The sequence below is a fragment of the Pinus tabuliformis genome, chromosome 3_1, assembly GCF_031772625.1.
Source record: "Pinus tabuliformis cultivar Carrire ecotype Pingquan chromosome 3_1, CPIR1, whole genome shotgun sequence".
NCBI lineage: Eukaryota > Viridiplantae > Streptophyta > Pinopsida > Pinales > Pinaceae > Pinus > Pinus tabuliformis.
Genome location: NC_142301.1, coordinates 288,793,305 through 288,808,427, shown reverse-complemented (window position 1 = coordinate 288,808,427; position 15,123 = coordinate 288,793,305). Strand labels below are relative to the sequence as shown.

At 40.6% G+C, this 15,123-nt stretch overlaps 1 protein-coding gene across 6 annotated transcripts in view; it reads right to left on the bottom strand.

Annotated features, from left to right (window-relative positions):
• Window positions 1-7,894: 7,894 nt before the first annotated feature.
• LOC149186915 (arogenate dehydratase/prephenate dehydratase 1, chloroplastic-like) overlaps window positions 7,895-15,123 on the bottom strand; it is a 193,527-nt gene continuing 186,298 nt past the window's right edge. For 4 of the 6 annotated variants that reach the window (XM_089411227.1, XM_089411226.1, XM_089411225.1 and 1 more), the window contains one exon: window positions 7,895-8,193. In XM_089411227.1, coding sequence (XP_089267353.1) covers window positions 8,131-8,193 — 63 coding nt within the window. In that variant the 3' untranslated portion in view covers window positions 7,895-8,130. The remainder of the gene's footprint in view (window positions 8,194-15,123) is intronic. The other 2 variants (XR_016255729.1, XR_016255730.1) reach the window with 1 other exon arrangement.

Below are 15,123 nucleotides of genomic sequence, written 5' to 3'. Positions count from 1 at the left end.
AAGGCACCTTGGGATAAGGTACTCTACCTAGGTGGGATAGGATGTGGTCAGACTTGGAGCAAGAGGAGAAGAGGCGAGAACTTGTGAAGACCTCCATCAGCGAAAGCAACAGTAAGGGTTCGAAAGGTGAGAAGGAGGAAGAAAATGTGGCCCTTGCATCAAAGGGTCTCATTTAGGGACAAGGGGAGAAGAAGAAAAATGACCTATCTAAGATCAAGTGCTTCAGGTGTGGCGATTTTGGCCACTACAGTACTCAATGTCCTCAAAGGAAGAAGGATAAGCAAGAGAAGAAGGACCATGCGACAACATCCACAAAGATAGAAAAATTGTCCTCTGGACTTTAGGAAGACTTTGCCACGTTTGCAACTATACCTATAGGGGTAAGGTGGGGCGATATGGAGCTATAGTCCTAGAGTTGCGCAAATATTTGGGTAGAGTCCATTGAAGTATCTTCCTCATGGACCATAACCTTGCTATGGGTGCCCATAGTATTTAGTAGCAAGATGGATCAATGTTAGTTGATGCAGTCAGACTTCAGAGTGGCAATTGCAGTGAGGTGCTAAGGAGCACAGATGTAGTGTTGACAACAAAGCAGGAGGCTCAATGGCAGAGTAAGAAGCAGCGCAAACTCCCCAGTGGACAATGTAGTTTTTAGTAGCAGCCAAATGCTCAGGGGACAAATGCAACACAAAGGCACAGTTGATTTAGTATATTAGATGCTTCTCAGTTGCAGTAGTTGCAGTAGCAGTAGCAATAGTTGAGAGGTAGTTGCAATGAAAATGCAGAGTTGGCAGCAGAGCAGTGTCAACGGCATCACAGATGCAACGTCAGAGTTACGTAATGGTTGGTGGGTAGTGGCAGGGAGTCACAGTGGCCATACATCAACATCATGTATAGAGGGTGATGCAGAGACAGAGCGTTGGAGCAATTCAGCACTAGCACACCTTCCTCACTAAGAGGGAGTGTTAGTTTTATAACATCGGATGGTGTTCTAGTCTCAACAGTTGTTAGAGAGGCTAAGAAACACTAGGACTCCATAACCCAGAAAAGGTTTCAGAAAAATCCACCTAGAAATGCCTTAATTAAGTTAATTAATCAATAATTAAATTTTTCCTAAGTCTAACTTAGGGAAAATGATTATTAACAGCAATTAATTGAGGAAGGTAAGATTTATGTAGAAACTCAAGGATCGACTAGGAAATAATCTCAGCCATTGATTAAGTTTTAATCTTGGTCATTGGAATCCCATAGTGAGATTATAAGAAGAAGTCGATGGGTAGATGGAGGAACACACTTGAGATCGATTTCCTTGGGCAGTGCGATTTTCCAAAGAGCAGCAGCATTCTGTGGGAAGAGTTTGAGCCAGAGAAGGGAAGCACAGGCAGAGACAGACAAAGGCCGTGAGGTCGGAGGACGTTTTCCAGTTCCGGAGAGTCAGAAAGAGGAGGTCGAAAATTTTCTCCATGAGGTTGCGGAAAGGCAGCACAGAGCCTCAAGTGAGCAGTTCGATCTAGCTAAAGGGGAAGACGTTTTCAGTTCTAGAGGTTGGGAAGATTTCCCAGTGCCAGAGAGATGGTTTCTCACTCAGCAATAGGCAGGACAACTAGATTGGCAGTGAATTCAGGCAGCGGGTGGCAGGTTTCGCTAGGGTGGCGTGGAGCCTACGCAGACCACTTGGACGGATAGTTTTTCAAAGGTCAGATAATGACGATATTGCTTGGAGAGCGTAAAATCCCTTGGTAAATTTTTTCCAATACATCTCTTGGATAGATTCACCAGTTTGGTGACATTTAATGTACTCGGAATTTTCTCACTACTGCTTAGTTATAAAAACCTTAATTGTTGCACCGATTTTCCCACATTGGGTTTTTCCGGGGACTTTAGTACAAAAATAACGGTGTTATATTTTTGTATGTGTGTGCAAATATTTGCTCAACTTCTAGTTTACCTTCTGCAGTATTTTTATTTGTGAAGATTGCAGTGTGATTAATTTGTTGTTGTAGTAGCAATAAACTGATAAATTAATTCACAGTTAGAAGAATTAATTCCAATTGCTGCAATAGAATTTCACTAGTGAAATTTTCACAATAAGCAGTATGCCGTAAATACTGCAACGAGTTGTGTTATAAAGTTCCAATAAGCAATATGGTGTTTGTATTTTCAACAGTTTGGTATGTTGTAAATGATGCATTGAGTTGTGTTATAAATTTCCATGGGCAACATGTTTTGTTGGTTACAAGGGTCATTGAACACCGACGATGGTGTTCCCCCAAGGGGGATGGGTTTGTAATAGCCCTTGGTTGATTTTCCATGTAAATAAAATAAGACCAAGGTCATGGGACACATATTTCAAGTTGAATGGTGGGAAAAACATTATAGTGGGCATCACTTGTGATTCATTAATAGTTATGGAAATTGGCAAAGGCATTAGCGAAGGCAAAGAAGCAACAATTTTCATGTAATTATGAGAAATAAGAAAAATAGGAGAAAATGAAGGTGAAAATATACAAATTTGCATGCAAGGGAAATTAGAGGAAAATGAAGAAAAATGAGACATCAATAATAAAAAGGCATCAAAGAATCAGTGATTAGCTTTTGTCGGTTTAGCATTTGTCTCTCATACATTCTTGCACACTTAGAACATTCTTGGAGCATCCTTGGAACACTCTAGCATTCACTTGGATTGGAGAAAGAAAGAAAAGGAAAGCAAGGGGGCGCAAGGGTACAGTTGTATCAGTAGCTACAATAGGGATACTTTGTAGGTAACAGGTTGCATGTGTGATTTCCTTTGCTGATTTTTGGATGCATGGTATATGCATGTGGTTCCTTGGTTGTGTTGTCATTGGCATGGAAATTTGTCTGGATTGACAGTGGTTTTAACCTTGTCTTTCCATTTCCTGGATAGCCATGGTGTAGTGGATTCCCCATTCTTGGATTTTTTTTATTGGTTCTCAGGTTCCCTGTGGCTATGGGTTGGAACAAATGCTCTGGATCCCTGGAACAACTTTGGTTTCCCTGGAGTATATGGGTTGAGTTACTAGTCCCTGGAGCCTTGGGGTTGGGACAAACGCTCTAGAGCCCTAGAACAGCTCAGGTTCCCTCGAGGTTGTGGGTTGAGTTACAAGTTCTTAGAACCCTAGACAACTTGGGTAAAGACCAATCTGAATGATGTTAGTGATTTATAGACCGTATAGGTGAGATCACTATGCTTGAGGGTTGAGGTGGTTTGGCCTCTAGAAGCCCTGGTTGGTTTTGTTTTGGTTTAACCCATATGATCCCACGTTCATGCTTGGAATATGGCGCAGAGGTGATTAGCTGAAAGAGAAATTTGGTTCAGTCCAATCTATGGTCGAGTGGTATGTGGAAGTCCCTAACTTGGTTAGCATTTTCATATGTTAATATGAGTTATTTTTCTATTGTGATCTATGACCACTTATACTGGTTATCATGTTGACATTATGGTTTATTTGTTATGGTTATATGATGTGTTCTAGCTATGTCTCTTGTTCATGATTGTTAAGTTACTGGATGGTTGATGAATGCATGGACTAACAAGTGTTGTTGCAGCTAGTTAGAGGGCTTAGAGCCTTCTTGATGATTCTCAGATGAAATTCAGAAGTTTATGATCAGATATACATTCATGACTTGTAGCTTTCATGTTTACCATATGTTCGACGAAATGTTTGTTGTATACTAGGCATGTCCTGGTCAAAATCTTGTTCAAGTATGAATGTTTGGCATTCTTGTCATCTTAATCATGATTTTGGACAGTTACAAGCAGTGCGAGGTAGTGGTCTGGAGGCTTGCTTGAAAAGGTGGAATAGATATCGCGATTGCATGCACTTAACTGAGAAATTTAAGTCATAAATGCATGCATAAAAGCTTATGGGTGGTTGGAGCCTCATAACCACATCTATGCAGTCATATGGGTGTGGTTGGAGGATGAACCTAGTGAAAAGAGTTCCATCTCATGGATTGATCACTTGGGATGGTTTGAAAACTCCTGAGTGGTTTGTAGCTCTTGCAAGATGTCAGTTTGTTGTTGGTTTGTAGGCCCCACTTCCATAACTATAACTTGGAGGTCAGGTCATATCATAGTGACACTCATCTCATGTTTACCCTGGAGAACTTGTAAAAGTGGGTAAATGTGGGAGGAGTACATTACATCAGAGATTATGACAGATTGGATGGAGCCTCCAACTTTAGCATCTAGAAGGCGAGGATGCTATTCCTATTGGATGGGCACATTGTAAAGGAGTTTGTGACAACAATTATTGTTGTACCAGTAGATCTTATCTTATTACATGATTACAAGAAGGATATGGCCAAGGCTAAGAGGAGGATGGTCCTCGTCAGAGTACGGGATCATATCGTCCCGCATATTGCAGAGAAGGGAATTGCAAAGAAGATGTGGGATGTCATCGTCAAGTTGTACCAGGATCCTTCCAAGATCCGAAAGATGATACTCAAGGAGAAACTGAGAACAGTCAAGATGCAAAAGGGTGAGAACGTAACATACCATCTCACCAGGATTCAGGGTGTCAGAGATGAACTTGTAGCAATTGGAGAGAAGTCAGCTAAGGATGAGTTGGCGCGTGCAACTCGCAATGGGATTTCCAAGGAATGGTGAACCTTTGTTTAGGTGATTATTAGACGGGATAAGCTACCAAATTGGGAACCCCTGTGGAGTGACTTCACTCAGGAGGAGCTAAGGATCAGTCTCATCGATGATACTACCAGCAATAGTGGTAAGGGACCGAAGGTGGAAGAGGAAGAAAATGTTGCTCTTGCAGGGAAGGGAAAAGTGAAGAAGGCTCCCAGTCAGGGACAAGACTCAAAGGGAGAGAAAAAGAAGGAAATTTCTAAGGTCAAGTGCTTCAGATGTGTTGAGTTTCGTCACTACGCCAACTAGTGTCCGAAGAGGAAGAAAGACAAGAAGGGGAAGCAAACAGCAACTTCAACAGAGATCGATGACTTGTCCACCAACTTGGAGGATGAGTTCGTTATGTTTGCAGCATTATACTCAAATGGAGGAGTATAATACTCTAGTATGCCAAATTGGGAAAGGTCCAAGAAAGGAGCGGCAAGGAGGTCTAAATCTAGCCAAAAAGGGATTGATCAGTGGATAAGATCAAGTCGTCATGTATTCCTCAGTTGGATACCTTTGCTATGGGAGCCCAAAGTAGTAAAGTAGCAAGTAGTCAGCGAGGCATAGTCAAATCCCTATGAGATAGTGCAAAGCCAGTTAGGCACAGTCAGACACTCAGGAGACAAGTGCAAAAGCTAACTGCAATGACAATAAATCAGTGAAAGGTTGAGACTCAGAGGGAGTCTAGCTTCAGAGGGAGCAACCCTATGGAAACTTACATCTTTAGGTTATGAGACATCAATGCACACAGTTGCTATGATGGAGTCTAGCTTCAGAGGGAGAAACCCTATGGAAACTTACATCTTCAGGTTATGAGACATCAATGCACACAGTTGTCGTGATGGCAGCAGCGCAAAGCCAGGTCAGAGGCAGTGTGAATTGCCCAGTTACAGTGAGAAAGATGCAGTTCGGACCCGAGACACCCCAACGCAGAGGCATCAGTAGTGTGAGATCAGAGTCGCACAATTGTGCCCAAGATGGTTCAACTACAACATGGAGCAGCAGAGTCATAGATTGTGTGCAATGTGGATTAATTCGGCTATCGCATGTTCCCACAGACCAACAGGTGGCTAATATACTCACAAAATCCTTGGGTAGGGATAAGTTTGTCTATTTCAGAGAACATATGGGTATAGTGGAGAACACCTTGCTCGCTAAGAGGGAGTGTTAGTTTTTGGAGATGGTAGCAACAAACAGGGATTCTAGCCTCAGATGATGTTTACGAGGCTAAGGAACACGAGATATCCAAAACCCATAAAACGTTTCAAGAAAACAAACTTGGAGACGCCTTAATTAAATTAATTAGCCAATTTTTAAAAAGTTCCTAAGTCTAACTTCGGAAAATTGGTTAATTAAACCGAATTAATTAAGGAAGTTTGACTTTGCTCTAGAGGCTTCTATTGATGATGTCAAGATGATCTTAGCCATCAGTTAAGATGTGATCGTGGCTGTTGAGACTCCAACAAGAGATTATAAGAGTAGGTCGAAGGGCTTGGAGAAGGCATCAGTTGTGAGTTGATCAATTCGACTACCCAATTGCAAGTATTCAGCAAGGCCATAGTTGAAGCTAATGAAAGCATCAGAATAAGGGTTTCAGCAGAGATTTGAGAGCAGGAGTTTGGAAGAATTTTCCTTTCCAGTGTCCGAGAAACAGAAAGAGGAGGCTAAATTCCTCTGCAGAGGAGGGCACTACAGCGAGTGCGAATAGCTAGAAATCCCCAGTGCAAGTTGTCAAAGAAGCCTCATTTCAATTGTCAGTTGTCATATCAGTGTCCCAGAGGCAGACCGAGTGGGTTTCAGAGGCAGAGGGAGGCAGGACGATTTGTTAAGAGGTGATTTCGGGGATGTGCAAATTATCTTCAACTGATCTGCGCACTTCAGGAAGGCAGTGTGAATTCCAGGAAGTGTGAGTGGCTAGGAGAGGCCAATTCGATTGCAAAGGGACAAGGGTGTCTTCGATGTAGTTCGAAAGTAGAGATTGCCAGAGTTTTGCCAATTTGGCAAGCAGATCATTGTACTATTGAATTTGTTGAAAACAATAATAAAACCCTCATCTGTTGCACTGGTTTTGCCTTCGGGTTTTTCCAATGACATTTGTCCAAAAATAACTGTGTCAATTTTATGTGTGTGTGCGCATATTTTCTCAGTTGCAATTTTTATATTCCACAACATTTTTATTGTGAAGAATGCAATAGCGAATTTATTGTTATTTTCCAAATAATAATTCAAAAGACAAATAAACTGCTAACCGTTAGAAGATAAATATCCAGTTTATTGCATTCGTGACAATTTCACAGAAATGCCCATGTGGACCCAAATGGTAAATGTATGATAACAAAGTGAACAAACAAATGATGGATCTGCAATTGATTGAATTAACTTTTAACACTTTGGAAACTGAAGATAATATATTGATGCAATGGTGCGACACCAGATTCCAAATCTATCTTCAATAAGTTGATCTATAGAAAACATTGAAGAATCAGCTTTTCTACCAAAACATAGTGAAGTGGTTGTTTTAAGATGCATCTACAATAGTAAGCAGTCTATATTTCAATAAAACATAGATCTGTCTGGCATAATCTCAGAGTTCATAGATGATTAGGATAGCAGCCAAGACAAGATTGCCAAGGATAACCAATGCAGAGAAACTAGGAAATTTATACAAGTTTACCAATCAAGAATTCTGAAGATTGTTCGCAGGTAACATGTAAACTGGGAAGCTAGTCATTGGAACCTTCAATTATATTGCTATATCATCAACAAATCATTACAGTGTGAGAGAACACTTACTAGCATAATTGTGTCCAGATTATCATTTTTAATATCAAGCATTTTGATATTTGCATTGGACAACGTAAATTTCTCATGATAAATATCAACTAGAGCTAGTTTCTACTTGTAGAGATACAATGAGTTGCAAAAAATTTAAATATTGAAATTATTTTGACATATATATTAAAAAATCCTTTTAAACCCGAGAATTTCTGTTTCCCATGCTGTACCCATTTCATGCTCTATTTTACGTTTCCTGTTTCTGATAACACATACAATACACTACCAATTTTTTTATCCAATCAATATTGTCTACTTTGGTATCAGATAGACCTGTAAATCATACCTTTAAGCTCTACTTACAAGTACTGTAACAAGGGAATGCAGCTGCAAAAGCTGACCATATTTATATAATTTCAAAATATCGTGGTGATGTCGCTAAAAGGTGACCAGAGGTAAGACAGAGACAAATTTCGCCAAATTGTGTAAAACAGTTAAATAAGTAGTGTAATTCCCTCTTGCTTTTCATCTTCTGAAACAAATCGCTTGCAGAAGATAATTACTGGAAGCTGGAACAATTGTTCCCGTGTGCTCAAAGCAGAAAAAAGGCAATCTAGAGAAGATCTATCAGACTATGCACACAAGCAACACACTTCTCAGTGAAGAGGACATCGAGAAATGATAGATTTCATCAGACAATGTTATAATCAACCAATGGGGGTCATGTCCATAGGATAGCTGCCCAGAACCCGCATAAATGTTGCAAATTCCTGTAAACAAACAGAAGGGCCTTGGTTAGCAATTACTGTTGATATTTCTTTCGCTTTGGTGAAATTTTAACAATAATATAATTCACTCATTCAAACAAATTCATGCACTTACACAATTTTTATTGAAAAATATTACTTCACTGACCCTGGTTACTCAATGGTTCATACACTTAAACCAAACATAATCAGACGAGTGTCAAAACTGAAAAAATATGCATGAATATATACATATGATCTCTTCATGGTGTCTGTCTACTGTCAATCAGGTTCCTTAAGATGAGCTTACACATCATAAAAAACACAAACAAAAACGAGTCTGAAGAAAAAAAGAAGTCTGCAATGCTTTATTAAACTCATAAACACAGCTGTCAGAGAAGGATGTTATACTAAGGATAAAATGAAAAAAAATCTCCATAGGGCATGTTATTCAAGTCTGTTCACTTTGAAAGTTCATGAACTGCTAAACTTATGTGTGTTGGTGAAAGCAGAAAGGATGATATTCAAGTTGTGTATTGTTCTGATTCTGAACTATTAAACACTCTGCATTGGAAACAATGACATGAATCACCCACAACAATTGCAGCCAAACGGGCTGAATCCTTAACTAAAAAAATGCTGGCACAAAAGAAATTAATTCCATCTAGAGCCAACAACAAATATGTACTAAATGATGGACCACTGACAACATGTGGAGAGAATCTCCCCTCCTTGATAGCATTCTTTCATCTCAAGTATATAGTAGTAGTACCACTGGGATGAAACTTACTTTTAGAAGAATAACATGTTCGAGTCTCATAGAATTATAGATCTATTAGCATGGATGAACTTTTTTGAAATCATGTCCTTGAGTTCATTGAAATCAACGGGGGGCTGATTCATGAGTGGATATATGAAATTCTAATTGGTTTAATTTTTCCCAGCAATGAAAAAAATTAACTTAAAACCCCACCAAAACTTACAACTGGGCTTCAAAACATTAAATAATTTAAAGTCTTCAATACTAAAACCTTGGATGTGAAACATACATGAAGGACATTAATAATTATTGCACTAGCAGGTACTGCTTAAATTCTCATTTCCCAGTGTCTATTCCAGTCTTGAGCTGCTGGTTCCCATGACCATATGCTAGCTCTCTATGCTTGTTGAGGTTTTCTCAATGACTTTAAAGATCAGATGCTTAAGCTCACCAATTACATGATTATCAAGAAATTATATTAACTTCCATTATAATACTTTGTATGTCTTGTAGTGGATTCAATAACCTTCCAAAAATTGAAATTGTCAAGGGATTGATAAAGGGGGGAAATGTTTGAAATACATTACACAAATGCCACTGAAATAGTCGAGCAAAACGGTTGAAGGATCTCATGGGAAAAGCAATGAATCTCCTTGCAATCTCGTGGTGCTGGAAGTTGAGGTAGAACTACTCTCTGCCTGCCTCTTAGTGCCCAATGGTGGGGGTGGTCTAAAGCATATACAATGGAAGCCCAGGTGTAACAGCACCAAGATGACCCTTGCATGTAATTGTACATAATATTATTAGGTTTGTGAGCCAAGTTATGTTGGGCCTGCATGCCTATGTCTATATGTTTTGGGGCCTATGTGCCTATATGTAAATATGTTTTGAGGCCAAAAAGCCAGTGTTGTTTTAGGGCGGAGAGCCTATGTGCTGAAAGGCCAATGAGCCTAGCAAATGCAATATGTAATCACACATATCAATAAAAATAACACCACTGTTGCAGACCAAGAAACAAAAAAGGTGTGGGGAACTAGAGCTCCACGAGAGGGAAAGGTGAGGAGGCCAGACCAAGACATGGTTCCTAAGCTAAAGAAATATTATAATATTCCTAAAGTCACTTTATGGGATATAACCCAAGTTTATGACTTGATATCCTAAGTTCCTAGGTCAAAGGGGAAACACCCAAGTGGGGGGTGGTGGCTTCTTTGAGTGACCCTTGTCAATAGGCTCCCATGCATATCAAAGGGGAACCTCAATGTACTTGTGAATTCATTCTCATTCAGATCTATCACAATCATCATTGAGCTTACTCTAATGGGAAAGTGGCCCTACTATTGTTATCTCGTGTGAGTACACTTCTCCTTGGGTTTTCTTGGAGAAGACTAGACCCTTGGAGGAAGAATTGTAGGGACTAGTATCCCTTTGGAGGGTGTACCTGGAGACCAGTGTTCCATGGGGAAGCCTCCAAACCACATGCCATGGTACAAGGGTAGTTATGACAAGGGAAGCCCACACTTGGGTGTATAGATGTAGGAGGAAGCAATCATGGTACATGAGTTACCCCATCCTTTCCACCCTTCTTCATATGTCTTTTGCATTTTATTGATTTTTCTTTTAAAACTGCTCGGGGCTCCAGGGGATGAGAGCTTGATGTGAATGCTATAGCAGTGGATACTGGGGGTTGGGACAGTCATGGGTTCCTTAATGATGCAGGGGGCCAATATAGGGACCCCAGGAACCAAAACAATGACCATAATGATGGGGGTAGAGCTCATGCTTGGCTTTTGTCCACGTGCTAAATTTGTATTTCCCAGCCATCTTTTGCATTTTATGGTACATTTCCTATTGAGAGTGGCCAAATTATGCCTTTAACTTTATTTTTAGTTGCATCAACCTTCGGGGCATCGTTCTGGGCTCGACCCAAAGTGTAGACAAGGGGAGGAGGAGGCTAACTCCTTGTGGACCCAATGGACAAATGTGGACCTAGATGGGAAATATGTGAAAAGGGGTTATAATAAGCGGAGGGGAGTGATGTATGTGGTGTCGAGAAGCCAGACCACACAACCAAAAGCAGGATTTCCTGTGTAGTGGCACTCCTAAAGCTAGTAAACAATAAAAGAGATCCCACAGGACTAGGATACAAGGTTAACCACCTAATTGGACAAGGGGATAAGAGTACAAACCAAGCCCATTCTTTCTGCTGAATCCCCCCACTATTCCACGCCCATAAGCGTCAATGATAAGTAAGCACAAATACCTAACTACATAATGAAAGCCATATCTTCAGGGTTGGAAGGCCCACCTTCAAACATACGATCATAACAGAAGGGCGAGGAAGCATAATGGCTAGTTAAAGTGACGGAGATGGTGGCACATCAAGCTATCTAGTGGCTGCAAGGGGTTGTTGGTTGCCAGTTGAGGACCGTTTAGGAGAAAAAATTCTCCTATGAGAGTCACCCACAAATGGTGGGTAACAACCCTCTTTGGGAATCATGGAGGACTTCTACTTCTGATAGAAGGAAAAAATCAAGTCCATCATTCTTGATTATGCATGGTGGGACAAGGTCCAATACCTTTTGCAGTTTACTGAAAAATCCTAACATTGGTCTGAACATTTGACACAGATACACCTTGCTTTGGGGAATTTTATGAAAACATTGATAGTATGCTAGAGAGGATAAGGGAAATTATCGAGGCAAGTGAAAACGGCCCTTTTGAAACATTTTATTGTGAAGTGAAGGAGATAGTTACCAAAAGGTGGACCAAAATGACCAGTGCAGCGTTCTGATGCAACTTCCTACATTCTAGTGTTGAGAAATCTAGAGGGCAGTAGTTAGGATGATTTCTCTATTCTTGATAACTACTTGTGATGTCTTTTTGCTTTTTCTTACTTATTAGCTTCTTCTCTTATTATTATGTTTGTTCTTATCATCAAACAACTACCAAAACAAGAAGAACAATAGTACACAAGAACACAGGATATAGGCTACAAAACAGGGCCAAAACCTCTCCACTTGAGAGGAAAACCCATAAATCTCTTCTCTTCTTATAAACCCTTCAATTGACGAATTCCAATACCAAGTTCAACCTTCTTGATCATGTGTTTCCTTTGTCCAAGACAAACCCAGACAAATTTCTTCCAGCAACACAACTTCGACCCCCAGCTATAGAATTTCGACCTCTACCACAAGTCTGAAATTTTTGACCCCTGCGACTACTATTGCATCCCCACGTGTGAGTGAAATTTAGCCTTCCAAGACCTCTAACAACTTCGCTTGGCTTGCTTCCTTGTTTAAGGCTAGTAGGTGACCTATTAGGTTCCTCTTCCAGTAACTTGAGAATTTCGACCTTGAAGCAGTAAGCCCAAGCCTTCCTTCTGTTGATTTTTGGTAGCATCAGATGTGCTCTAGCCATGAAAATTGGTGGAGAGGCTAAAGCACATAAGATCTCCAAGACCCAGAAAGGGTTTGGGGAAATTCCACCCGGTTGGAGAGATATTAACATAATTAATATTTTTAATGGGGTTCTTAAGTCTAAAATTAGGAAAATTAAAATATTAATGAGTATTAATATAAAACTGGATGAGAATGTTCTAAATGACATGGATCAAGCCAAATCTAATCTTAACTGTTGATTAGGGACTTAATCTCGGCCGTTGAAGACTCAACACAAAAAGTATAAGAAGAGGCTTGAGGGTCAGTTAGAGATACACCATATTGATCAGTCAGTTCGATTTTCTAGAGCGGGGTTTGCTGAGAGAATCGAACCAGTGATCTCTTGCAGCGAGGGGCAGTTTGGCACGAGGCTGAGAATACATAGCAGAAAGGCACAAATAGTGCCAGAGAGACAGCACAGAGCTTGGAGAGGCTGACGCTGAGGCCGCTGGGAGCTATGCAGACGCTGAAGAGGCCAGCGTGGGCGATGCAGAGGGTCTGAGGACTGACGTAGAGAGCCAAGTGGCTAACGCAAAGGCTAGCAAAGCTGACGCAGGGCCAAGAGGCAGCGCCAGGAGATTTTTCGTGGGGCAGACTGAGTGCTAGTGCGCTGGAAAGGGTGACGCAATCCCTGCAGAGTGACACAGAGCAGTAGAAAAGATTGGAGTAGCTTTTATTGTCTAGTTAAGGAGTTATCGTAGTTGTTGTGGGATTGTTCATCCGATGACTGATCAGCCAAAATATCTATCTCCAAGGAGAGGTACTACTGTCGAAGACATTCTCTGTTGGGTGAGCCATTTCGTGCACCCTAATTGTATTCAGAAACTACATTATAATAAAACCCTCATATCTGCTGCACCGGTTTTCCCGCATTGGGTTTTTCCAGGGACAATTGTCCAAAAATAATGGTGTCCTTTCTGTGTTTATCTCAGTTAATTCAGTTGTTGATCTGTATATGAGTTAAGGTTGCATTTGTGTTTATATCAGTGTTTATATTTATAAATAACTTGTTAATGAAATAAACAAGTAGGAGAATATAAACCAGATAATGCAGTACGAATTTCTGAAGTGTCAGGCTTAGAAATTTCAACATGGTATCAGAGTGTTGTAGATCACAAGAGGACTGAAGGCACCAGCAGAAATCTAAAGAATATGCAGCAGTAGCAGCGGTCCCGAAAGACCGCATTGTTCCAGAGCAAAAGCAACTAGAGGGGATGTGATGCAAAGTCTGCGTCATCATTTTGATTCAAGATGAGGGTCAGCACAGAGGCAGAGAGGGGCAGATCAGACCTACGTAGTACCCAGTCATCTTTCTCAACCAAGAAGGATCGACGTTGTGACCAGGAGGTGCAGATTCAACCATTGTCGGGATTGTGCAGAGCCTAAAAGGCTCAGTTTCTTTGGTTGTTGGGGCTTGGGGAGCTGTGGGCAGATTGTGATTAAGGAGATGGTGGGGTGTTATTTGTGTCAATGCAAAACCTAAGGACACAGAACCAAGGTAGAGGGAGTCGCTACCTTGATGGATTTCTAGCCAAGAAATCCAGATCCCAGTTGCAGTTGCAGTTGCAAGGAGGATTGGAGAGGAGCGGTTCGACAGCTGGCCAGAGGATTTCCAGGAGGGAAATCAGGACTTAGAGGGAGATTTCCAAGAGGGAAGTCAAATCTCAGAGGGAGTCCAGAAGAGGAGCTGAAAAGGCAGTGAACAGACTATTGTAGCATTTTCTGGTTTTGGTAAGTTAGCATTAATTAGTCAAAAAATGAAAATCATTCCCAAAAAATGTTAAGTTAGGATATGGACAAAAAGAATATTGAATCAAAAAATGTTAGGGATATTTTGATAAATAAGTCCACATCAAACAAAACAAATATCTTAGTTGCCCTGGCATGATAGCTGACCATTATCATCTCAGAGATACAACATCAATCTGGCGCCATTGCCGGGGACTCGAATTTCATTAAGTTTTCCTGGGTCAACGATATAATTCTTATTCCTTTAAGGTGACTAAAGGTCTAGATAGGTCAAAATCCTTCACCTGGCGACTCCACTGTACCAAACTGGCACCTTTTAAGCACACTAGATCCCATTCTGAATCTGACACAATTAGTCCTCTGTCAGATCCAGAAAGACTTGTGAGAAAGGCCAGTTCTAGAAGAAGACATCAACCATCTTCTTCTACTTTAGCCTTGCAGTCTGAAGATATATTACAATTTGATCCCTATAGTAACATTCCATCCAATCCAGAGTACACTCACTTATCACCAAGGGTTGCTGAACTTTTAGATAGGGGAGTTGATTTCAAATCAACTTTCCTTATTCATTCACTTGAATCTCATCCAGAACCCCCACTTCCACCGGGATCACCTAAATTTGAGTCTGACCTGGGTGTTCATTTACCTGAATACAAACCTACAAACTTTATATCCCCCACTACTTATTCATTTCATTCCACTTCTAAACAACCTGAATCTTCTACTTCTAAACAACCTGAAGGGACCTTTGCTATATATTCAAATCCACTCTTTGAAACTAAAGAGGATATTCATTCTCAGGTCCACAAGTTGGTTATTAAGACTCCTTCAAAATCATTCAGGACATCTCCACCTTCTTTATCTCCTCCTTCTTCACCCCGACATAGTAATTCACCTATACTATCACCATCTTCCTCTTCTCTATCATCATCTTCACAAACATCTCATACATCATCTTCTACTATGGCATTTCAACCTATTGTACAGGCAAGATATGCAGCTTTAGTT